Source organism: Thermobia domestica, chromosome 1, assembly GCF_964235325.1.
Source record: "Thermobia domestica chromosome 1, izTheDome1.hap1.1, whole genome shotgun sequence".
Taxonomy (NCBI): Eukaryota; Metazoa; Arthropoda; class Insecta; order Zygentoma; family Lepismatidae; genus Thermobia; species Thermobia domestica.
The window spans coordinates 297801508-297827878 of NC_137454.1; the positions used below are offsets into that span (position 1 = coordinate 297801508).

The 26371-nt window shown below is 33.7% G+C and overlaps 1 protein-coding gene across 2 annotated transcripts in view; it reads right to left on the reverse strand.

The window, feature by feature from the left end:
* LOC145661598 (intermembrane lipid transfer protein VPS13A-like) overlaps nt 1–26371 on the reverse strand; it is a 305499-nt gene that overhangs the window by 192537 nt on the left and 86591 nt on the right. For both annotated transcript variants that reach the window (XM_081726923.1, XM_081726919.1), the window contains exons 19-21: nt 8371–8513; nt 4649–4835; nt 3600–3713 (exon numbers count right to left, since the gene is read on the reverse strand). In XM_081726923.1, the coding sequence (XP_081583049.1) occupies nt 3600–3713; nt 4649–4835; nt 8371–8513 (444 nt within the window). The remainder of the gene's footprint in view (nt 1–3599; nt 3714–4648; nt 4836–8370; nt 8514–26371) is intronic.

The window sequence follows — 26371 nt, forward strand, 5'->3', positions numbered from 1 at the left end:
CCAGTACCCGTAGTATGAAAACCATGGAAGATAAATGAATGGAACAAAATTGAAATACGTAAATATCATAGGGCATATCGAATGATGTGGTCCCTGTGATCCCAGCGGTTTCCGTGAAGGGGTTTTGTGGGCTAACTTCAAATTTTCAATGTCTGACCGGACAACGGTTCGGGCGTACGCTTGACCTACCCAATGCTGTTTGGAAGGCAGACTTCATGCATAGAGAATTGGTGCACTAAGTTAACGCGGATGGCCACAGTTACATTTTGATTAACTATTAGCATTCATGTCATATTGTGAGCTTGAGGGACGAAACGGTGTGTACGTATATCCCCGAAATGCTTTCTGAATAACCAGCACGCATTGCATAAAAGAATCTCTTTTTTTTAGTCACTACAGCGTCATCCTCACAAACAAATGTTTCAACCACACCATACCTATTTGTAAGGTTAGCCTTAATTTACGAATTAAAGTAGAGCTCTCGTTTGAACTTTCACTTTACTTCCCACCCCACTCACATACAGAGCGCAGGGAGAGATTATTTTGCAGGACTTGGATTTCTCTCTATACATTATGGCAATTTTACTCTAATATTTTTATCTCTGTTGTATTATTCTCGAGCCTTGGAACGCCTCCGTGGTTTTCCTATTTAATTTTCGTTATTTTCATTTATGTCTAACCGTATTCATACTATGGGCACTAGACGTTTTCTTAGACACAGTCACCATGTCTTTGCGATCATTTTGAAAACGTGTCTCATGTCGAAAATTTTCTTACAGAAGCTGTTTGATATTAATTTGTCTATGTAACGTGATGTTACTCGCTTCAAGCTGCTATTTGAAATTTTCAAGTTGGCCCCGGATACCTTTCAGTTGGCCCTTGGAGTCACCCCGACAACACCTCTCGATGTGCCTTACGTCAGTTAGCTACTCCAGTTTTTCTTCTGTTGATTTATCTCCAATCGCTTTCATACTACGGGTACTAAACCTTTTCTCTGACACGGATACTATGTTTCGGCGGCCTTTTGAGAACACTGCCATTTCACATCAATCGTTTTCTCCTGCAATATGTTAGATTTTGCAAGATTTATAGAACGAGGTACCACTCGACTCATGTTACTATTTGAAATTTTGAAGTTAGCCCCCAAGATCCCTTTAGGGAGGCCACTGGGATCACAGGGACCACACCGTTCGATATGCCCTATGATATTTACGTATTTCAATTTTGTTCCATTCATTTACCTTCCATGGTTTTCACACTACGGGTACTGGAGTTTCCGAACCATATTATGGCGGCCATTTTGAAACCGGTGCACAATATGGAACATCTTTTGGTACAGCGTTACTTAGTTTTCCAAGACCTTTCGAACGAGGTATTACTCGACCCATGTTCCCATTTGACATTTCAAAGTTACCCCCCGTTACCCCCATTTAGGGGGGGCGGGGAGGGGTACTTTTGGCGGAATTGGGTTTCCCCCTTAGCAATATATAACGTGTACTTGAAACATTTCTTCTATGTTTTATCATTTTTCAGATATTTCCGTGGATTAATTAAAATGGCCCACCCTGTATATATATATATATATATATATATATATATATATATATATATATATATATATATATATATATATATATAGATAGATAGATAGATATAGATATATATATAGATATAGATAGATAGATAGATAGATAGATAGATAGATAGATAGATAGATAGATAGATAGATAGATAGATAGATACAATAATCTATTGCAAAATACCGTTTATGACGCTTGAGAGGTAAAGTTATGCATGAAACCAATCCAAAATATATGTACAAAAATGCTGCAAAGTGCATCCTTTCCGAGTTATGAGTTACCGCAATATCAGAAAAATGAACTTTGAGAACCATCACACAAATATAAACGACGCCAGAGAAAGTGGTGCAGTGATTTTTACAGAATGTGATTCCATTAGTTTTCTAAAAATGCCAAAACCAAGATGAATGGGAATGTGTGCAAGGAATTCTCCAAAGGAAGAATATTTTTATTTTCAGGATATTCGGGACCCCCCCTTTCCTTTGGGGAATCTCTCGCATACGTTTTTACTCATCTTGGTTTTGGCATTTTTGAAACCTAAAGATATTTCATCCTCTAAAATTCAGCACACCGTTTTCTCAGTCGTCATTGATGTGTGCGTTATGGTCCCGAAGTTCATTTTTTTCGATATTTCAGCAGCTTATTGCTCGGAAAGAAAGCACTCTACAGTATTTTTGTACATAGACTTTCTGGCCTTCTTTTTAAATATATAGATTCACCTCTCAAGAATTTTAAACGGTATTTATATCTTCAGCAGATTAGCTCTTCAGTACCCCCGACCTCAACCCGTTGGACTATAAGTTGTAGTTCATGCTTGAGAACACAGTTTGAAGAACAATTCAAATATTGTGAGATTTATGCATTCTTTAATTCAATCAGTAGCAATCCTTCCCATGACAACCGCACTAATGTAATTGAAGAGAGTCTCCAGAGACTTGTTCCCTGTGGGAAGTCAATAGTGGACTTTAAAAATGTAAAGAAATTTACTTGATATATTATTTAAACCATGAATCAGATTTTTTTAAAAAACTTTTATTAAATATTTATGTGCATTTAATTGCCTGTTTTGAAATTTAACCTGTGTAAATACTGTTAATGTCCCTTATGAATGATGACAACAGGACTTCAATTAAGAATATTGAGAAGTCGAAAGTCTGTTAGAGATTTAATAACGTAAAAAATTTAACAAGATCAGTGAATTATTAGTGGCAAACCTCTCTAGTGTCAAGGAAGAAAAACACAAAATATATCCATAATTAGAGGCATTTACCAATTAATTCACATGCATTCTGCAAACTAGAAACACTATCTTGACTAGAGTATACTAAAATAATAATATATCTAATAGATTTTGCAAGCAAAGTGGCATATCTTCCTCATTCTTGTTTTCTCAATAACTTTGTAACAAATAGGCCACGCAAATATATAGATAAAATATAAAGATCTTTTACAGGTCAAGCATCAATTCAGTTTTTGTAGCTTCAAGACATTTATCTTCCTACGTTAAAGAAAATTATACTTGCATTATTCCTATAGTTTGGTATATTTAATTAAGATTAGCTAATACTCATATCTGCCATGGAGATCCCAGGACACATAATAGGTGAGTGTTAGTAAATGCACTCATATTGGTCTATTTGTTTTAAAGTTATTGATTTAAAAATGTGTCCGAAAGTATATACTTTTGCTGGTGACTTAACATTTATTCTTTCTCACCCTTTGTAAACCAGTACTGCAATCGAAAAATAAATTTTCAACTAATTGTCAAAAATTCCTTTATTTATTCCTATTAAATGTCATCAGATCAGCCTTCATCGGTTTTAGAGGCATTGTCTCATTATTATTATTATTATTATTATTATTATTATTATTATTATTATTATTATTATTATTATTATTATTATTATTATTATTATTATTATTATTATTATTATACCTTTTAACATATTCTACCAGATTAAATGTGCTAGTGCTGGTGGTGTACAATTCAACAGAATTGACTTCAAAAGATACTATTACCTTTGGATACAATGTAAAGTTGCACAAATCATCTATGGTTATTTCAGTCAAATATACCCTTAAAACCATTCGTTCGTTTGCCTTAAATAGACAGTCACTCTCCAATCCTCCAATCTGAAAAAATAATAATCATAAAAAGAATTATTTCTTTAGTAAAAACTAATTTACAGCATATTAAAAAAAGAGTAATTTATAATATGTGATAAGTTAGTAACGAAGAAATAGTTAAGAAAAGATTGCAATTATTGAAACGACTCCTTCAGTATACCAGAACTTATATAGTGCACATGTATTGTAACGTAGCTAGCATATGTTAATTATAACAACCCAATAGATTTTCATCTTTGTGTAGTAATAAAAAACAGATAAAACAATGCAGAGAAATATCAAAGCACATTTCTATTATTGTAGTCTAGTTTTGTGTGTATGGAAGACCTTCCAATTGTTGAAGAAGATATTAACAAACATATTATTTTAAGAAGAATTCATTTGGAAGGAATGACATTTTTTTAAATGCTACTTTTCGGTTGACATGTGAAAGAAAAATATTTTGAGTTAACAGGAAAAATCCTCTAAAAAAGAATAATTCTCGACATGAATGAAAGAGCTATACATATTATAAACGAAACGAAATGATGGTAACTATGATAAACGAAAAGATGGAAACTTTTTAAAAATACTGTAGGTAATAGCTTTAGAAAATCCTCCTTCCTCCAGAAAATTCACAAGTTTCTTCAAATTTAATAGCCTTGTAGAATTTCACTTACTATTGAACCGGCAAACAAAACCCTAAGTAAGAAACCCATAAAAGTAAGTGTGGTTAACACAACAGAATTACAAATTACATTTAGAAAAATTAAGATTACGTTTAAAATCAAACCCCAGAATTAAACAATATCTTCTCTAGAAAACCAGACACAAAAAGAAATCATGTCATTTCTCATGGTGGTAGCATAAATTGAAAATATACATACAGGCCACTGCTATTATGTAATATTACTTCCCCTGTCAGTGTTATTCTCAATTATTAATTAGGGTAATAGGCTTACCGCTATTTCTAAGAAATCCAGATCAGTATTACAGAGCTTTAGTCTGATTTCTCCCAGTCTAGTAGAATAACTAAATTTGGTTGCTCCTGGAGGAATGGGAGGATCACCAGCTCCCCCAAAGATCCAACTCATTAGTGTTTGTGGATCCATCAACAGTGGTTTGCAGCACTTTTCACAATGGCGCATCCTATAAATAAGAAGAAGAATATACATGTTAGGCCTTAAAACTGTTTCCTATAGTTCAAAATTACAGTCATTGTATGCAATTTCGTACTATGATAATCTAAAATTATGAATCAAATTTATCACTTTAAGTAATAATAATAATAATAATAATAATAATAATAATAATAATAATAATAATAATAATAATAATAATAATAATAATAATAATAATAATAATAATAAAAGAACACAATGAACAATAGAGATAAAAGAAAATTTTCAACTAATATATGTTTCCGAGAAAGACGTCGCAATTGGGTACAAATTATAAGGAGGATGTTAACTATAAGGCCACACTATCTAAAACGGTTATGCGAATCAATAACTGGATATATACATATTTCAAAGACATGCATATATTACAACGTAAAACTCCATAACAAGCTCTAATGTATTAGTTTTCTCATTTAAAAGTATACTTTATTAGATTGTATGTTAAGCACTACTAAAATGTATATTAAGTCACTATAAATTTATTATTGTAGTAGAAAATATATAATTAAACAACATGTCGATTATAATAGTTTCGAAAAGGGAATCTTTCCATATGTTTTATATGCCTTTCTATAGGTACAGCATATTTTCAAGCTCATTGAAAACATGAATTTATTTAACAAATTCTAATTTCTTTAATAAAATTTACATATTTCGATATTATAAATTTGTTAACATGAACATATTAGTAGTTTATGAAATTATATTGTTTATAGTTGCAAATTATTATATTCATACAATTATGGAAAATCATCTTTTAATTGCAAATAACCAATGATATTTACGCAACTTCAAACAAAAGTGATAAACATGTGATACTTTTCGGCCCACAATATTAGAATATTATAATTGATAAGTTATTCTAGTACATATCATACGCATTTTCTCTGGAATTTGATACCCTGAGATAGAAATCAATGAATGTAATTGTCAATTGTTTATCATACTATGCCAGAGTTAATCAAATATTCATAGTGTTATCGTCTTTTTTCCTAATCATCAATTCCCTGTTTCATTATTTTTTATTTATTTCTTTTTATACACTAAAAGACTCATATTATTATGCAGTTCAGGCCGTTTACTTTCCATTACCCCTTATTTATGTTTTATCATGCTAGAAATAAGACGCAATACTTTAATGAAGTGTAGAACCACTAATATGACATGCTCAATAAATATCAAAATACTGATTACATTACAGACTAAATAATTATAAAATCACTGATATATGAAAGTCCCAAAACTACATAGAAACGTCAGTTGCTAAAGGTGGTTTTGGCCTTTTGGTAATATATTGTCCTGGAAGGAGATGCCTGAAGGTGTTTTACAGGAGATATTACAAAATATGCAATCATTGGTACTTATAATTTTCAAACTACTTTATTTGCATATATTAGTAAATGTGAAACATTGTTGGAAGAACAGAAAAACTTAATGTTGAATGGCTGGAGATTCGAACTTCAATCTCCTGCTTCAATGACGAATGATGAACCAATGGAGTTACTAGGTTTCTGTGATTTTTTAATCGTAATCCAACTATCCAGGTACGCATCTGATTGCTATTCGTTCTAAAAAGAATCTACTACGGAATATTTTCGTTAAAGATGCTTTAAACAACAATACATACAACTTAAATTATATTTCTGGAATAACATGAAAAATAGAACTCATTGTTGGACTAATCGGGATTCCCAACATCGATATTTTGCTTTCAGAAATATGGGTAAAAATAAATTGCAAATTAATAATTTACTTGGATTTCATTTCGCTTGGAATTTCATTTTGTTTTGTACCAGCATCTGGTTTCAGTGGGAGCGTGAGCAGATAGATAATTTTTAAAAGGTAAAAAAACGCACATCTTCATCCTTGAGTAGAATTTCAGCAAGCGAGAGGGTATATTTTTCGTTCCCTTGAAACGTTCCTCATGAAACTGTGTATGAAAACATTTCACTGACCATAGTGACGAATATGATCAGGTTTTTAAACATGATAGCACATGGAAATACACTTTAAACAAAACTACTCTTTAACTTCATTAATATTGATTAAAGTGAGAGGGCACATTATATTAGTTTTAAAATGTTTCGCATCCGTAGTGGGATCTTTTCAACAACACTGAAAACAACTTACGAATAGTGTAAGGCGAGCTCTCCCATCATGCGAAATGTGGCCTCATGGTGACTATATTCGCAGGTTCATACCATATTAGAAGCACAACCTCTCAAATAAAAATCAATAGTGATTGGAATCCTGCTTCAATTAAAAGTCTTGTTTTCAACAATTTTGATATGATAAGATAAGAATTATTTATTGCCGTTAAACAATAATATATTGTAATAGACAATCTCAAGATTTACATCAACATATATCCTTGATGATTACAATTATACTTAATCCATATTATTACAAATTACAAAAATGCTTCCTAAAAATTACAAAATGCTTCCTACTCCAACTCAGAAATCTCTGCCTAAAATTCTATAATACATTTTTCATTTTCATTTCACTAGTTCTAGTTGGTAGTACTGTATGCTATATAATTTCATTCCAATATATTTATAACTATTTTGCGCTTTGCTCAGTCTGATATAAGAAATATTTATTATTTCATTTTTATATCTTGTGTTATGTGAATGAACAGTACTTCGAGTAACATAGCTTATGCAATTTTCTTTGACATACCCAAAGCAGTTTAGTATATATATATATATATATATATATATATGAAGGGGATGAACATTATTTCAAATCTTTGAAAAAATGTATAGAAGATTCTTTCTCTGGAATTCCTGTTATTGTATTTCATTCATTTAAGTATTGTTTGTGTCTTGCAAGAATTATCCCCTAATAAAATGTCATGTGACAAATAAAAGTGGAAGTATGCGTATTATACAGTAAGTAATAGATATTTACTTACAGACATCTTTAATTTAAATAGTACATATCTACTTTTGATATTGTTTTACACAGCGACATACTATGAATATTACAGTTTAATTTTGAATCTAAGTGCATCCGTGGTAGGTTAACTGACAAACATTCTTCTATGGTAATCGTTGAGATACTGAGATGAAAGTATGATGTCTCCATTGTATTTTTATTTAATTTTAATTTATCGTGAAGCAGCCAAGGAACAGATTTTTATTGTCTGATTGTTTTTGGGCATAGTGCGTTGATATTAATATCCTTCGTTATGAGTATCGTGTCATCGACATACATAAGAGCTGCTTCTAATAAATAGGGAAGTAAATCGTTAATATATACCAGAAAGGGAAAAGTCCAATTACACTTCCTTGTGGTACTTCTATTAATATGTTAAGAATGTTCGACTCTTTATTTTGTAAACGTATTACTGTGCCACACGAATGTAAAGCAAATTATTACATCTGAAGCGAAAGAAATTTAATCTCGATTGTCTTGTTAAAGCGTATATTCGAATTTTTTCAACTGAAAATAACTACAGTATTTTCTACAGAAGATTAGATATGTATATATATACTCACTTTCGTAAAATATACTGGAAAAAGTTCTCTAATGTAATGATGGCCTCTTGATGGAATATAAAATTGACTGAAGTAAAATCAACCACCAGTGACTGCTCCACACTGTGAAAATAGGATTTGAAGTCTGGGCAATCTGGGCGAACCTAAAATATTCATCAAAATGTGTTTCATGCAGTAAAAGTTTATAAATGAGTAAATAGAAGCATGAAATACACAGAGACAGAAAAATATGAGAGAAACAGAGGATAGCGCAATAAATTTGGTCGGCACATTGTTCTTATGTTCTGCAATTACAGTGTACAGGGTAGGTGGACAGTAAGTTTCTCTTGAAATTGTTTATAACCTTTAATAATGAATCGATTAGAGTGAAACGACTGTTGTGGAGATCTCAAAATGGTTTCAATTTTTGTGGAATATTAACATTCTATATGGGCAATAGTTTTATCCATGAGCTTCTGCAAATGTTTGAGAATGATCATTACTAGTAACTACACGATGACTGCGATCTTCTAACTGATACATAGTTTGTGGTTTGGTGCAATAAATTTCTTCCTTAGCCGTGCCTTATAAAAAGATGTCGCAAGAACTAAGGTCAATCCTCCTTGCTAGCCACTCATGACGTCCATAATGACCCAACCAAAGTCCAGGAAAATGCTTGTCAAACTATGTCAAAACCACCTATTATGTTAAAAGAACACTGTCATCCCATATTACACTAACATTATAAAGGTTTTGTACTTCATCGGTGGCAACAGATCTTCTCGTGGCCAGTAGTGACAATGAGGGGCGGCTCTTGAGGGAAGCCACATCTTTTAAAATTAGACATGTATCGTTTAAAACTAAAGGAATAAACCTAATGTTCTAATTCTTGTATTCAAAAGTTAGTACATTAGTTATATTTTCTTCCGTTAGTTTGAAGCAGAAGAAGTTTATATATTACTGATGAGGCTTGCCTGAAGAACCGCCACTAGTGAGAATTAAGAACCGCCTCACATGGAACACTTTCTAATCTGATCAAATTATGTTCTGAAACAGCTTCAGCCGGCTTCTTTGCCAACTCAGCACCACTTTCGCGTTCTTCATTTGATTTTGGTTTTCCCGTACAGTCATCCTCTAATAATTCTTTAAAGTAATGCGACTTCCAAAGGTAAAAATGTAACTCCATCATTAAGACAGTTCAGATTGCGTGGTGGGTTAGTTTGCTTTCTTTATTTGCTTGGCGGGTTAATTCTTTTGGACTTAGTGTAAATATCTCCCAATCTAACATTTTTCTCTAATCTGAGCGTGAAAGGAAACTCAGCCACTTGTGAAAAACCTGCTAGAGATCCGTTGTCATCAATTTAAATTAGCTATTCCAGATAATCCTTAGATGCATTGTAGCACGATGTTCATACATGTTTCGCCACTAGCTATGCACCTATACGCCACACTTCCTACTATGAGTTCACTCATATAGTGATAAACATTGATCCATTTTCATATTATCCTCTACTACTGGAAAGACAAACATAAGAGTACAGTTAGATTTCTAACACCTTGAGAATCAGAATACATTTTGTTTAAGGAAATCCACTAATATTCAAAACTTTATAATCATTTTTCAATAAGCATTTACTTTCACAATTCCGTATATTTTTCTTATTGAGAATAATGAAACACAGACTGGAAAGTATTTAGAGATTTCAAACCTTATCAAATATGTCCCAGAAAAGCAAGTTTTCTCATACTACGAAAAAAATAATATTATACAATATATACCGTAAAAGTCATATTTATCTTACGCTTTAATAAATAATAACTCGAAAATCGCAAGCATTACGTTAATTGAAATTTGACTTAACTATTATTTTAGAGGGTTAAATTGGTTAAACATTTAAATGATACTTGAAGTAGCACTGTCTATGTTTTCAGGATCCTTGACCAATGAAAAATATTTATATGCAGTATTGCACTATACGAAGCTGGAATATGGATAGTATTGAAAAGCGACGAAACACGACTAGAAGCATTTCAAATGTGCTCATGGCAAAGAAGAAAGAAAACTAGCTGAATGGAATGAAAATGCAATTAGAAAGTTAGCAGAAAGCAGGGGAGAGAAGATACAGATTAAAAAAAAAAGAACATAAACTATTTAAAACACATACAGTAAATTATATTAATAAGGACACGAAGGAAGAATGTCAGAAAGGAAAAAAGAGAGAAATTAAGAATTACGTTGATGGATGGTATTCAAATAGATAATCCCTACTTGAAAATTACAAGGTTACCAGAGGACTGTGGTGGAAATTTCCTAATTGTGGCAAATGACCTACAACTGATGGTAGAGTTTAAAATGTTTAAAAATCAAAGACTAAATATAATTTTGACGTATGAACGTTTCATTCTCTTTATATTTTAAAGTTGTTTCGTATTTTTGATACAACAAAGCTAAAACAGAATACAAGTTAATTAGAATTACCTCTTGTATTAGTAATAATTTATTTTCGTAACTCTTTTGAGTTGATTTGATTTTGAGTTTAGCGAACCTTTCAACAGCGAGGCTAGATGAGATATGGACTTACAGCTTAATGTGGGATCTGAGCCACATGAGCTCCCACCTTTCGTAACTCTGCTTCATGAAGGAACGTTTTTACTTCAGTTTACCTGTGAGTTATAACAAGGTAGACTGAAGTTAAATCAAGAGATACGAAAATTAATGATTGCCAATATACTCTAGTCTATAGATGCGAAAAAGAAAATATAAATTTATTTTGATTTGAATTGTATCCTATAAATTCAAGATCCACTTTTTGTTTTAAGATCTAGATTTACTTCCTTTAAACACTGTATTGTATTAGCTACAAGAATTCAAGTAATACGTAAATTAATAATTCTGTTACGATTTATTAATTTTCATTTAAATTTGACATATCTATTCATAATTGACAAGTAAAATAGTTTACTCAAGCACTGGGAAATTTAAGAATAAATGTATTGCCTTACCTTATGAATTCACACAAAATTGTACAAATAGGTAGTTTGAAAATGTTCCTTTACGTATTAGGTTATTTCACTGAATATTAAATTATACTTTACGTTATGGGTATTAAAGACATCTGATTTACTAATATTAGGTAGATACATTTCAATCGTAGAAGCAATAGTCATAAGATTCCAATATATCAATATCCTCTGGAAGCAGAATCAACTCACTTCATTTTAATGCTTTGCCTAGTTATGGTTACTTACCTAGAAAGAAACGAAAATATGCGTTGATTTAATAAATTAATAATATTTTATATAATAACATTTAATATTGAAAATTATAAACATACATATATGATCGTTTTACAAAATAATAAATGAGAAGAAAAATCCTGAAAAGAAAAATTCTTAGTTGATTTATTTTCATATATAATAATAAAATGTCTCTTCATTTAAGAAATACAATAATTTATAGGTACCTTAAATGATTCTACTACTAATGAAATATATTCAGTGTCTAAACTGTTATGTCAACGGGAGAAAAAGATGTGCTGAGGAGAATGTATATAAGCAAACGCGAAAGAAACCAAAATTAGCAAGGATGTGAAAATAGATTTTAAAAGATTGTGATGTACATTTGGAGATATTTACTTCCTTTTTTTTAATTAACTTGTTTTATGATGTAGTATAATACTTTTGTTGTATGGAATCTTGTGTACGAGTATTTTCAAATCAGTTTTCAAGTCTTTTTCGAGCAAATTTTGGTATATGAATCAATAATATTCATTCGATTTATACCTGAATTTCACAAGATCCGTATCTCAAGCAGCAAATGTAGTTTTTATACAACATTCTAGTACCCTTTTTTCACTCTCGATAACGTTGCCACTTTTGGAGAAAATATTTCGGTAGTAGAAGAATCATTCAAGGCGTGTATATTTTATTATAATTTGACTGATTCTCAGTGATATACGATTAAGATAGGGAATTTGAAGTAAATTCAAAATTCTATTCATGCATAATAGATAAAACACAAAGCCGTATAATTTTGCTTGGACCGTAAATTACAATTATTCTACAAAATACGTTTATATATAAATGAAAATATTTCAGTCTCACCTCTCCCCATTCTTTTCCGGGCTTGAGACCGTCTAAATCGCTGCTCAGGAACTGATTTAGGCTGGGTTACAGAGACTGATTACTGAAAGACTGCCAGGTAGGCAGTGTACCTACTCATACATATTCTTTAATCAAATAACTTTGGAACAAATAAACCAATTTGAGCGCGGTTCTCGAAAACTTATAGAGGATCACGTTTTATGTATTTTAAATAAACTCTACACGAACTGGTATTTCCGTTCCAAAGTTACTGATGAAGGATCATGAATGGAGTAGATATGAATTTTTGATGGGTACTGTACTAGCTTTCTCATTAACAGAAATAATATATATATGACAACCTTCATTCTGTGTTAATTTTACGTTTAGTGTATTTAACAGTTACAAAGTATTATAGAATTAAAAAATAATATTTTTGAAGCATTTGCTTAGAAATCCAGACGACAGTCGCAAAATGCCAAAATTACTAATTCTCTGTTGACAATGATATACCTTATAAACATATAATTTTATGTAATTAAATATTAGAACATTGTAGGTTTTACTTATCCGTAAAGACCGGATGTTAGGCAAAATGCATATTCTTTAATATTAAAGATAAGATCAAAAATAACGTTTTAAAGTTTATATGGGGGTTTATAGTTTCAATTTAAGCTAATTCTATTTTGCCTATTTTGCCTATTTTGTCCCTTACTGCGTAAATGATTGCTTTAGTGCCTAATATTGCCTATTCTATGCATTTTTTCAAAATAAACTTCATCGGGAAAAATATATAATTTCATATTTCAAGAAAGGATTCTGCCTCTTCCGAGAAATATACGATTAAGAGAAACTAACTTATGGGCAGGTCAAGGTCAAGCTTCACCCCGCTTAACAGTAAAACAAAATATTAACACCTATATTCTTTGAACATTATCTATGACTTGAATTTATTTTTGATTGTATTGACTATTTATATTCATTATTTTGAGTTACATTTTAGTGCCTATTTTTCTGATTTTTAATGCCTAAACATCCGGTCTCTACTTATATGTTATTCTTAAAAATGGAATTATAGTGAAGTAAATTGATATTTTATTAATGTTAATAGTAACGATAACTGGGGTTGATTATTTACTTATAATAGGTATACTTATTTCGTGGTTTACGAAAAGCTCAAAAACTTTAAGAAGTTTCCAAATTACTTTAATATTGAATACTTTTCATTTTACCAGATACTGAATTATTATTACTGAAAATATTAAATCTGAACACATTTCTTTCTATTTGTGTTTATGTTTAAGTCATATTCTATTAGGATCAAACATCAAATATTGTATTTGGATGAGGACAAACTTTGCAAGAATTAAAATTCAAACACTATTCAAAAGAATTTTCTGTTACAAGTCTCAATAATATTAATGGGTAATTCAATTTTCCGGTTATGATCAGAAGCTATAACATGAAACATTTTCACTAATGTGGAAAATTTGACAATAATAAAGCTTGGCAACGTTTGTCCTTTCATAATAACAGCAGGAAGGATTTGAAATTGAACTGGGTTTGCCATAGCTGCGTCTTGTGTGTATATTGTTTATGCTTGTATATGACTGTCATTTTCAACTTTTTTTAGCTTGTATTTAAAAAAATGATCACAGATAGTTTCATATTATTGTTTATTGGAAAAGAACTGAAGTCAAAAACATGTAAAAATCTTAAAAGCTAAGTTCTTTATTTCAATATGTGACTAAGGATAGCAGGAGAGTAAGCTACTGAGGTGATATTAGTATAACAAGTAATGAAATCACAGGGTACATAAACAGGTTAGTGATTGTTATTCTTAACAAACATGTACGAGACTTTATCTGTATTACAGAAATCAGTAGAACTCCGTATTTTGTCTTCTCTTGCAATAAACCTACAATATGCTGTTGCTTTTAAATGTAGGTTCAAAGTTAAATTCCTTTCTCTTAAGAAGACAACTTTTAAAGGTAATAAAATTAAAGTAATTTTTAAAATTTCAATGAAGAATATTAAAACTGTTTCGCTGCAATCTCAATATTCTCGGTAAATTCTTTGTCTTGAGAATTTCTACTGTTAATAGTAATGCTGCGAAAAGATGTCACTGTGACTAAGAAGATAAATCTTACTAAATAAAAGTATTTAGAAGTGTCAAACGGTAACTTCCCTTAGTGTTTTGTTTACCAAAAATAAACAAATAAAATAAAAGAATAAGAACTGTAAATTTTACTTACTTTATTTAAAAAAATCTGTACAATCAGCAAGCGGAAGTCAATACTATTTAAATATATTCATTTGTATAAAACTTCGGATTGAACGAAATAATTTGAGTACATATTTTTTTTTTCATTGCTAGAATACATTTTTCTTAAAATTATAAAAATATGCACTAAAATTGCTTCATTTGTTTCACAGTTATTGACAAGGTAAATTACATAAGCGATATCGACTTTTGTTTGTGAATGCAAAAGAATAATAAACATAATTTAAAGAACTGTACAAAAAATTAAAGTGACGTTTTTATTTAAAAGGTTCCGAAGTAGAAAATTTACTAAGTTTTAAATTTAATTTAAAAATTCTAAGATTTAGATGATTTTAGAAAATATTTATTAATATTTGTAAGAACAAGGTTTACAACACAACTATAGCAGGATGTACAGAGTGGTAGCTACAACATTCAGACGCGGTCAAGTTAAATGTTTTTCAAGCAATGGCCTTTAACATAGTATGTACTCATCTATAATGTAACAACTAAACAATTTTGTGATCATGATAATTATGACTATTTTCAGTATTAGGGTATTTTAAATAAAACTAAAGAAATAGAATATATATATATTAGAAAAAGAAAATTTGGCAGTATCGAGACTTGGATAAAGATAAAATATAAAAGTTTTTTGTACGAATTATTTTAGTAATTATAATAGTATACAATGGAAAATTCATAATTGAATCAAATAAACTTTGGTTGAATCAAATGAAGTTTATTAATTTCAAGATTTTAAATTAAAGTATTTCAATAAGTAGTTTCGACAGAAACGCCTTTAAAGTTTCCAGTAGTCTTTCTTATGACCATAAAAATTAAATTTTCCTACTTTTGGGTGATCAGAAATTCCTACACCATACGACAAGCCTAATAAAGAATTCGGTTGAATAGACCTTGTATGTATACAAACATACTTTGTTTATTTAGACGTAGCATACACTCATCTCTTAAAATACTTGATTTCGATCTTTTTCTCTTGAATACAGTAAATGAACAAGTCTTTGATCTATTGTGTTAGTCTGCTTCTTAATATCGATATATTTAAAGGCGCTTATGAAAAAACGCCTCTTGTATTAACATTTTAATCCTGTTTCTCTTAATTAAAAGTGTGGTGGAAGTTTAATAAAGAATTTATATTCTCTGATTGTTAAAGGGACTGCTGGACAAAATTCTCTTCATTAATATTATTAGATGAATATTAATACTGGATTGCTTCAAATGTTAAATATTCTTGTTAAGTTTTGAAAATTAAGATTTCCTTAAAAAAGATTATAGATAATTTAGCTTCAGTTAGAAAAATTCGAATCATTTGTGACGAGTACTGGAGTCAGATAGACTATCACCAGAAAGGCTGAATTATACATATGCTGACTATATTGCATTTTTCAATACATCTTTTTTGTTTTCGAGCTCAATTCAATTTACAAATTGATATTATGCCATATTCTTCAAAGTTTTGAAGTACACTGAGCAGTTTTCTGAATGAATGCTTTTGGAATACTAGTGCAATATTCCCTGCTAATATATGTTACCTTAATAACAATTCTACATGTGAGGTCTTCAAAAACCAACAAGGAAGTGAAAGATATCATTTCTTGGTGGGCGAGTTTTGACCTAACTACCTGCACCCAATTTTCTACTGTGTATCTCAGAAGGATTATGAAACAATAGTATAAAATAAAATAAGTGTAAGTTAATAAACTTCAAATACGATAATACCTCCCTCCCTGTAATTGATCGATATTATAAGTAGAAGGGTCACAAATATGAGTAGAAGAACCACAAACATGCATTTTACATATATAGCTGCGGTTCAGTTTTATCATCCACAATTTTTTACTATTTGGGACAAATAACTTATGTAGAACAATAACGACCAATAAATATATGTGAATTATAAATTTCTAAATTCCAGTCTCCGTTTTCTTGAAACTGTTATTGCTTTCTGCATATGTTTACATCTATGACAATACAAAACTTAATGTTTTTTTACTCCAAATAATAAAAAGTTTTCTTCGACACTTCTACGCAAATCAATCAATTCATTTTCATGCCATGCGTTTCTTTAATTCTACCGAGTGTGTGCACTGCTTAACGAAGGTTTTGACCATATTTGATAAGTAGGGTCACAAGTATCATAAAATTGAAAACTAAAATTAAATAATTGTATAAAACAATAGGCATATTTTGTGAACTTCAGTTATCTGACGTTATGACTTTCGATAGTATTTCGATAGTATTTCTGGAAATATTAATTATTTTGCTCTAAATTATATTGTAACTTCTAAGGAAAATACATTGAATTCGTTGTAAAAATCCATATAGATTTCAGTACCATTTACATATACAAGTTCTGTCCTGTGTGTATTGAGTCGTACAATAAAAAAAATTACATATTTGGTAAAGAAGGCACAAAATACAAGAAACAAGGTAAGGATGCTTCAGTTTCCTTCAACTTAAGTACCTTCGGATCTCATACACTTTTAGCATCCTTCACTCTGCTCAAAAAATTTTATGAAGTTCTGTGTTAGAGTCGCGAATAGCTGTCTCCTCGTATTGACCTGAATCTCATCGACAGTCTGTAATCTCTTTTCTTTCAAAGGGATATAAGTTTGGGAACAGCCATGAGTCACAGAGCGACAAATCTAGGCTATACTGTAGCTAAGTAAACACATCATACATTATAAATACAAAAACATAAATTCAAAAATTTTTTTAGTGACAAAATTACAGTTCTTCCCAGAATCTTTTCCAGAATTTATTCCTGCTGATACACAAATACAAATAGGAATCTATTTATAATTAAAATAGGTAGTACTTGCAAAAACATACTGAAAGCAAAAAATACAGATACTTAGCTTTCGAATCTAGAGGAGATCGGTGAAGGAAAGTAGAAGAGGAAAATGAAGTAAAAAAGAACAGAATTGGAGATTTAAATCTGATAGTGGTCAATGTTAGCTATTTTAAATATTATAGTGATTATATTTGACTTAGCATCCTCTAATAAGTAAACTTTCGTATGGGGGTAGAGTTTTTTTTCTTTATTGTATTCAGTATGTCAAAATAAGTGTTCATGCAAATTTTTGCAACTGGACCGTAATTCGTTTGGAGGAAAAATGAATGTAGAACTTCCCCTCTTTATAAGATTTTCTTCTTCTGGCAAAACTGTAGACTTTTACTTAGTTGTATGTCAAAATATATATATAATAGGTCTCTAAGAAATAAGATGGGAAGGTAGCGGCAGAACAGATAAGAAAGAATATACGATAATATATAATGGACCGGAATCAAAAACAGGACAGCTAGGAACAGGATTCAAAATGACGAGAAAAATAAGAGAGAATAATAGGGTGGAAGTAATCAACGACAGAATATGCAGAACACGGTTCAAAGCAAACTTTACCAACCAATGGCATCTACGGAAGAGGAAAAAAAAATTCCAAAAAGATGCATTTTATGACGAACTAGAAAAACACACCAAAATACGATTTGACTATAGTGATGGGAGGTTGTAATACTAAAATTGGAAAAGAACATCTTAAGAACGTGGTTGACACTTTTACCTTACACAATGATATCAACGGAAGTGGAAATAAGCTAGGACAATTTGCACAAAACACTAACATGGTCATCGAAGCACAAGAACATAGACCTCGTAATCTGGTGAATTCCTGCAGTAGGAGAATTAAATCAAATAGATCATGTTTTGTTACAGGAAAGGCACGCCATCTCAATAACAGACTACGCAGTTGTAGAGGTGCTACATGTGACTCCGATCACTTCTTAGTAAGAATAAATCTTCGGGAAAGAATAACAACGATATCAAGAACACAACAAAAAGTGGAATACAGAGAAATTAAAAAAACAGACAGACTCACGCAGAATATCGGTGTCGATTGCAGGAGAGAATAAAGAAACCAGAAAGGCAAACTAGTCCAAGATGAAGAAGTGAAGACTGATTGAAATAAAATAGCAGGTATTATAAAACAGGTGGCTGTAGAAGTAATTGAAGTAGGAGGGGAAAAAGACAGGGAATGGTTTGATGAGTATATGTTAATAGTATTCGAGAGAAGAATAAAGCAAGAGAGAAAATGATAAAAAGAGACATGAGAGCGAACCGTAAATACTATCGAGAAATGCGGAAGAAAGTCAATAAAATTGGTAATAAAAAAAGAGTATCTGAAGAGATGGGGAAAATATTTGCAGGAACTGTTAAATAATGAACAGGAAACGAACGAGAAAGAGGAATCGAACCAACTAGAAGATGGGAGGGGACAACAGGAAGATGAAGATGGACAAAGCCACCCACCTACATAGGAAGAAGTACACTGCCGGAAAATAAAATTGCAACACCACGAAGTTGTTTTCCAATCTGAACACATTTATTCTATATACTGTACATGGTACGAATATGAAGTGATTACAATATTAGCTCCTTCAGTACATTGTTTTGTGAACGGCACGTCTACCATCACACTACCACCACTATTTTAATACCGTGTATACCCTCCACGAACTGCAATACAGGCACGAATTCTTGCATGCATTCGACCATAGAGATGACGGATACAGTCTTGCGGTACATTCTGCCATGCCTGATCGATCTGGTCGCGCAAATCAGCAACAGTCGTAGGTGGACGTGGAGAAGTTGTCAGTTGTCGACCCATAATATGCCATACATGTTCGATAGGATACAAATCTGAGGAGTGTGATGGCCAGGGAAGTCGGGACACATCTTTCAGAGCACGTTCCTTGCACGGGCAGTATGTGGCCGGGATTTGTCTTGCTGAAAGAGTACAGGACCCTCCTGTCTCAAGAAAGGCAGTAAAACCGGTTCTACCACCTGTTGCACGTTTGAGATGCTTGTCAATGTCTCATTCACAAACACTAAAGATGAGCGTCTGCCCCGCACCATAACACCTGAGGTGGGACCACTGTGTCTTGCACGCACGTACTGTGGGAGCAGATGCTCTCCAAGTCGACGTCGCACTCGCAATCTACCATCACTCACATAGAGAGAGAATCGGCTTTCATCGTGGAACACAACAGAACGCCATTCCCTCATCCAGGTGCTCCTTTGCTGACACCAGACCAACAGTGTACGGGAATGATGTGACATCAGTGGCAGACGGGTAATTGGTGTGTATGTCCGAAGTCCTGCCGCTAGTAATCTGTTCCCAATACTGCGTGTGGAAACTTCAGGGGTCACATTTGCTCGAATGTTGCACGTGGTAGCTGTGCGGTCTGCCAATGCCGCCCTCACAATACGCCGATCTTGGCGCACGTTCGTGCTACGAGAACGTCCAGAACCTTCTCTGCGGGTGTGGGAATAGGGTGCTATCCATCGCTGCCAACGCCGCTGCACCACAGATACATCACGGCCAACGTGGTTGCCGATTCGACGAAAGGACCAACCAGCCTCTCGAAGGCCCACAATATGACCCCGTTCGAACTCACTATATGGAGCACGATTGCGTCATCGTGGCTTGTTGTCTTGCTTGTGTTTACTGTGTGAGTCACTTTCATGCACCTGCTGATCTTCGGCGTCTGCTAATTCACAACACAGACTCGGCACAGGTGGCGCAAATGTCTTGTGGCGCTGCCATCTGTTGGCTGACACTGTTACACAGTCAATCGTCTACTTCACTATTACCAAAGAACCCAATAGTAGAAGCACATTAATCTCCCTCATGTTTTACAGGGTGTTGCAATTTTATTTTCCGACAGTGTAGTAAAATTCACACAGAGAATGAAGAATAACAAGGCATGTGGGGGAAGATAACATCACAATCAAAATGATAAAGAATAGAGGAGAGGGAATACCAGAGGCACTAACTAAACTAAACTGATCAATAACTGGGAAGAAGAAATGCTGTCGTGCAGCTGGAAGGTTGGGATTATTTGCCCAATATGAAAAATAGAGGGGATCAGCTCGATTGCTTGAATTATAGAGTCATCACTCTCCTGAATACAACCTATAAGATGTTCTCCGATATACTGATTGGCAGAATTAAGAGGATAGCGGAAGAAATAATAGAATATCAGTACGGATTCCAAACAAATAAAAGTACGTAGATCAAATATTTGTTATCAGGCAAATAATAGAGAAGCACATTCTGTTCATTGATTTCAAACAAGTATTCGATAGCATAGGCAACAAGCATTAAATTGCATGGGATTCCACTGAAATTAAGTAGATTGATAAAAATGACCATAGATCGCATACAAGCTAAGGTGAAAATCAACAACAAATTAACTGACATCTTTAATTTTAATCAAAGAGTAAAACAAGGATATAGCTTATCAAGAACTGTGTTCATCTTGGCTTTGCACCAAACTGTTAAGGGCATGATCAGAGAGGTACCATCTTTACAAAATCCTGCCAAATATGCCCATACACAGATGATATAACTATTATAACAAGAACGAAAAATTAGTCCAAGTGTATGAAGAACTGGAAACCAACGCCAAAATACAGGATGTTTCAAAATGAATTTCGACGTTATAAGGATTTGTAATATCTATTACAATTAACTTACAATTATAAATAATAATCAAATGAAAGAGCAACACAAACAGTTATGTACGCACGCATGTGCATGCACTGTTTCCTCTGTCTGCCGTTTGAAAGAGTTAGTCGCAAAGATGGCGATTAACGAGCAAAAGCTTTTTGTGTTTTACATTTTGCAAAGACTGACTGTAGTTTACAATGCGACCGTTTGTGTGCAGAATTTTAACGAGATGCTTACAACTACGTCCTCATCTTTTGCAGTTGCTACAAGCTCTCTAGACAACGGTTTACGTGCCAACTTCGCAAATGAAATGTTACTGCATGATGGTGAATATTTTTCTGGATCGTGTCGTCTTCTATTATGAATCAACATTTCACCTAAGTGGCGATGTGAACACTCATAATATTCGCATCTGGAGGTCAAATAATCCCCACGAGATGGTACAGTTGCAACGAGACTCCCCTAAATTGAATTGTTTGTTTTTTGTCATTTCCCGGCGGAAAGTTTATGGGTCTTTCTCGCCTATCGACTCGGTGTGTGCCGTGTGACGAATGGTACTCACATTCAATACTTATAGCAAAAACTGTTTGAGTTGCTCTTTCATTTGACGTGTTATTTATAATTGTACGTTAAATGTACAAAAACCTTAAAAACCCCATAGATACAACAGGCATGTAGCCAGGATTTCGTGAAGGGGGGTCCGTGACATGAAATACTGTGGTCATCACAAAAGGGGATCGATCACTCTAAACTATTTTACTGGAACATATATTGGTTCGTTTAGCCAGGATTTCGTAACGTGGGGAAGGGGGGGGGGTGACATGAAATTCTGAAGGCCCAGGAGCTCGATCAATCTAAACTACTTTACTATTGGTTTGTTGCGGCAATAAAATGAGGATATGTTCGCAAGTATTTTCATAACAAACTATGAAGAAATTTCGAGCAAAATAATAATAAAAAAAAAGTATTGAAAAAGATTTTGCAATATTTACGTCCTTCTCCTGTTTATTCAAATATAACAATTTTCCTTTCGTTATGACCTCAATTATTATAAAAAGTACATACTGAATACTGTCTTGTGAACTATCTTCTAATACAAATAAAATAAAGAGTTTGTTTGTGTGTTTGTCTGTCTGTCTGTCTGTCTATGTGCGGCCTGAGGACCAGACGAGTGGACCGAGAATTACCAAATTTTGGTCAGGGGTACCTTGGCCCAGGCGCAGATCAAGACAAAGCGTTTTTTTTTTAATTTCGAAACAGTGGGGTCTCAGGGGGGCGTTTACCGGAACCGGCTTGGGAACCAGACAAATTGACTGAGAGTTACCAAATTTTAGTCACGAATACCTTGGTCCAGGCTCCAGACCAGAGTTAAACGTTTTTGTCGAAATTCGAACCAGGAGGGTCTCAGTGGGGCGTTTACCGGGACATGTAAAAGTAGTAGAAAATGACCAATATTTACTTATTTATTTATTTAACAATCACCAGATACAGCTCAGAGGCCATTTTACATTGAATATTTAACATTAACAATGGAAAGGATTTGGGAAGGTATCGGTCAGGGCCTGTTTAGTAGGTGCCATCCCGGCATTTGCCTGGTAGGACTGAGAGAAACCCTGGAAAGCCTCAGTCAGGATGGTAGGCAGCGGGATTCGAAGTCACGACCTCCCGAATGCGAAGCCAACGCTCTACCACTTGAGCTATTAGTGTCGAATTCATATTTTCGGTCGCTGAAACCAATGGTGAAACTCCAGTCGCATTAACTTCCAAATTCACGCTATTCGGCTCCGCGCCGGGGGTCACCGGAGGGGGAGTGAGATACCAAGACATAAAAGTAATCCAAAATGACCGATATTAGTGTCAAATCCATAGTTTTCGCGGTCGCTCAAATCAATGGTGACACTTCCATTAGTGATGACTTGCAAGTATGCGCGCCGGGAGTCAATAGGGGTGGGTACCGAGACATGTAAAAAATAGCCCAAAATGACCGATATTAGTATCAAATCCATAGTTTTCGCGGTCGCTGAGATCAATGGTGATACTCCTACAGGCGTTGACTTCCAAATACAGCCCCTGTGCGAAGCATGTGTATATTCAACTAGTTTTACAATATATGCGTTCCTTTCTCTGTTGAATCAAATGCTAACAGAACTTTGTTTCAACATTTTTTTTATTATTCCGTCAACTACTGTCGGTTCCAAATGACAGGTTAAAGGAGCAACAGAAAATTGTCCTTGAAATAACATGTTTGATACTGCAAGGATGCGATGACGAAAAGTTATGATTAAAAATGTCCACGCTGTTACACAACGGCACTTATGCTTTAGAAAGCTTGAAATTTCCCTGACTAGTAGCAGGTATTCTGAGAATTCCATAACTTTTCTTAAAATTTCAAATTCGCTGACTCTTCAAGAATACCTCGCTTACCTCGCCACCATATTGCAAGTAATACAAATCTCCTCATAAGAAAGAGTAAGCAAAAGCTTCCTGTAGTTAATTTTTAACGCTGATCCTTCTTTTTGTCATTTCATTTTGTTTTATCCTTCCTTAATTTTTCATTTTTGGTCTCGAAGGGGTCCGGACCCCCTCCCCCCCCCCTTGGCTACGTGCCTGGATACAAGAAGCTTGAACATTGTAAGGAAGGAATTTGAGGAAGTAAAGAAATTAAAATATTTAGGAAACCTAATCGATAAAAGCAAGTACTTGTATCTAGGACAGATTAAAGTCGGGAAATAAAGCTTATGATGCCAATATGACATTGTTCAAAAGTAAGTTGATATCCAAAACAGCAAAAATATTGATATACAAAACACTGGTTAGACCAATAGTTACATATGGGTCAGAAATGTAGGTACTATCAACAAAAGACGAACAGAACCTAAAGACATTTGAGCGGAAAATTCTAAGACAGATCTAATGACTGGTGAAGAAAGATGGTAAATGGAGAATAAAATTGAAAAATGAACTCGAAATATTAATTAAGGAAGGAGGTATAGTAAGATTCATCAAAGCACAGAGAATATAGTGGCTAGGTCATGTGAAAAGAATCGCAGACCGGGAATGTCCAAGAAAATATATAAAGGGAAACGCTACATAAGAAGAAGACGGCATAGATTGAGATGGGCGGATCACGTAATGAACGACTTAAAGACTGTAAAATCGAAAGGATGGCGAGATAAGATGAGAAACAGAAAGGAAAGGAGGTAGATTTTTGAGGAGGCCAAATCACACCTCAGGGCTGTAGCGCCGAGGAATAAGTAAGTACTTTATCACGATTCTCTAAAAATGAAGAGTTCTAAAAATTTTGTAAAATTAACAGTTACACAATGTGAATCGTACATTCAAATACTTAATTTTGTGACAATATTCTGGTTTTGTTTTAGTACCATGACTCACTTATTAAATTATTACCTGACATTAAGTATTGCCTCTTATATCTAAATAACAGAGGAACATAATATCTTATAAATATTTGCTCGAGCTTGAGGTCAAACATTCAATTATATTTTATATTTTTGGGGATATTTTAAGACATTAAATTCTAGCCTAAAGAAACAGTGTGTTTCTTTCTCGTCACGGTGGAAGAAGTATTTGGTCTAGGAATTAATTCGTGCGGTTGGTACGCACACATTGAAGCTGTAGTACAAACACAAAATACATAAATACCTTAAGAAAAATATTGTCCATCGCTAGCCACCACTTTCGCCCATCTGTCAGGCAATGTACGGATTCCGTGGCGAAAGAAGTCCTCATCCTTGGAAGCGATCCAGTCAGAGACCCATGTTTCGATATCTTCTGAAGAAGTAAACCGCTGTCCAATCAAATCGTTGTTCATGCAATCGAACAAGTAGTAGTCCGAAGGAGCAACGTCTGGTGAATACGGCGGGTGGGGTAAAACTTCCCATCCGACATTTTCTAAATAGGTTTTGACCGGTTTTGCGACATGTGGGCGAGCGTTATCATGTTGAACAATAAGTTTATCATGTCTGTTCTCCCATTCTGGTCGTGTTCTGGCCAGAGCTTGCTTCAAACGCATTAATTGTCGTCGATAACGTTCTCCATTCATAGTTTCACCCGGTTGCAGCAGCTCATAGTACACCACACCTTTCATATCCCACAATATGCACAGCATAACCTTTGCACAGTGAATATCTCATTTTGGTTGTGATGGACCTGGTTCACCTGGTTTCACCCAAGCCTTTTTTCGTTTAGGGTTCTCGTAATGGATCCACTTCTCATCACCCGTAATAATTCGATGCAGAAACCCCTTTCTGCTCTGTCGTTGAAGCAGCAATTCGCAAATGGTTTTTCGTCTTTCAACGTCTCTGTCTTTCAATTCATGTGGAACCCAATGTGACATCTTTTGAATCATTCCCATGGCTTTCAAGCGTTTGGAGACTGTTGTTTGATCAACGTCTAATGCTGCTGCAAGTTGTTCCTGCGTTTGACACGAATCCTGCTCGAGCAATGCTGTCAATTCTTCGTCTTGAAATTTTTTTGGCTGTCCAGCTCGCTCTTGGTCTGCCAAGCCGAAATCACCACTTCTAAACCGTGCAAACCACTTCTGACACGTTCGCTCAGCTAGAGCATGGTCACCATACACTTCCACCAAAATACGATGACTTTCAGTCGCACTTTTCTGCATGTTAAAGTAATGCAGCAGGACACCCCGCAAAAACACTTTATCAGGCACAAATTGCGCCATGTTCACATAACTACAAACTGGTGTTGTTGACGCTTTAATCCACTGCCCTATACTACGAACGATACGCGATGACAGGGGTTTGCAACACATGTGTGGATACACGGAACTGTGGGACGCTCCGTTCGTTGCGCCATCTCTTGTCCACCCGCACGAATTAATTCCTAGACCAAATACAAAACTGAAAACGCAATCTTTGATACTCTTCCATGCTTGATTCCGTTATTCTGATTTTTATATATCCCATATAGCTTTAAAGTGACAAAGGATAAGTGATTTATTCTACTCCTCCTCTTCACTTGACAGTTATCATGACCGCCAAATCTTTACTCTACTTGGTTTCTATAATTTGCATACTTACTGGTGGCCTTTTATCTTTCTGTTACTATAATAGGCTTAGGCAATAATTACAAGACACTATTTTTTTAAAAAAGAAGTTTA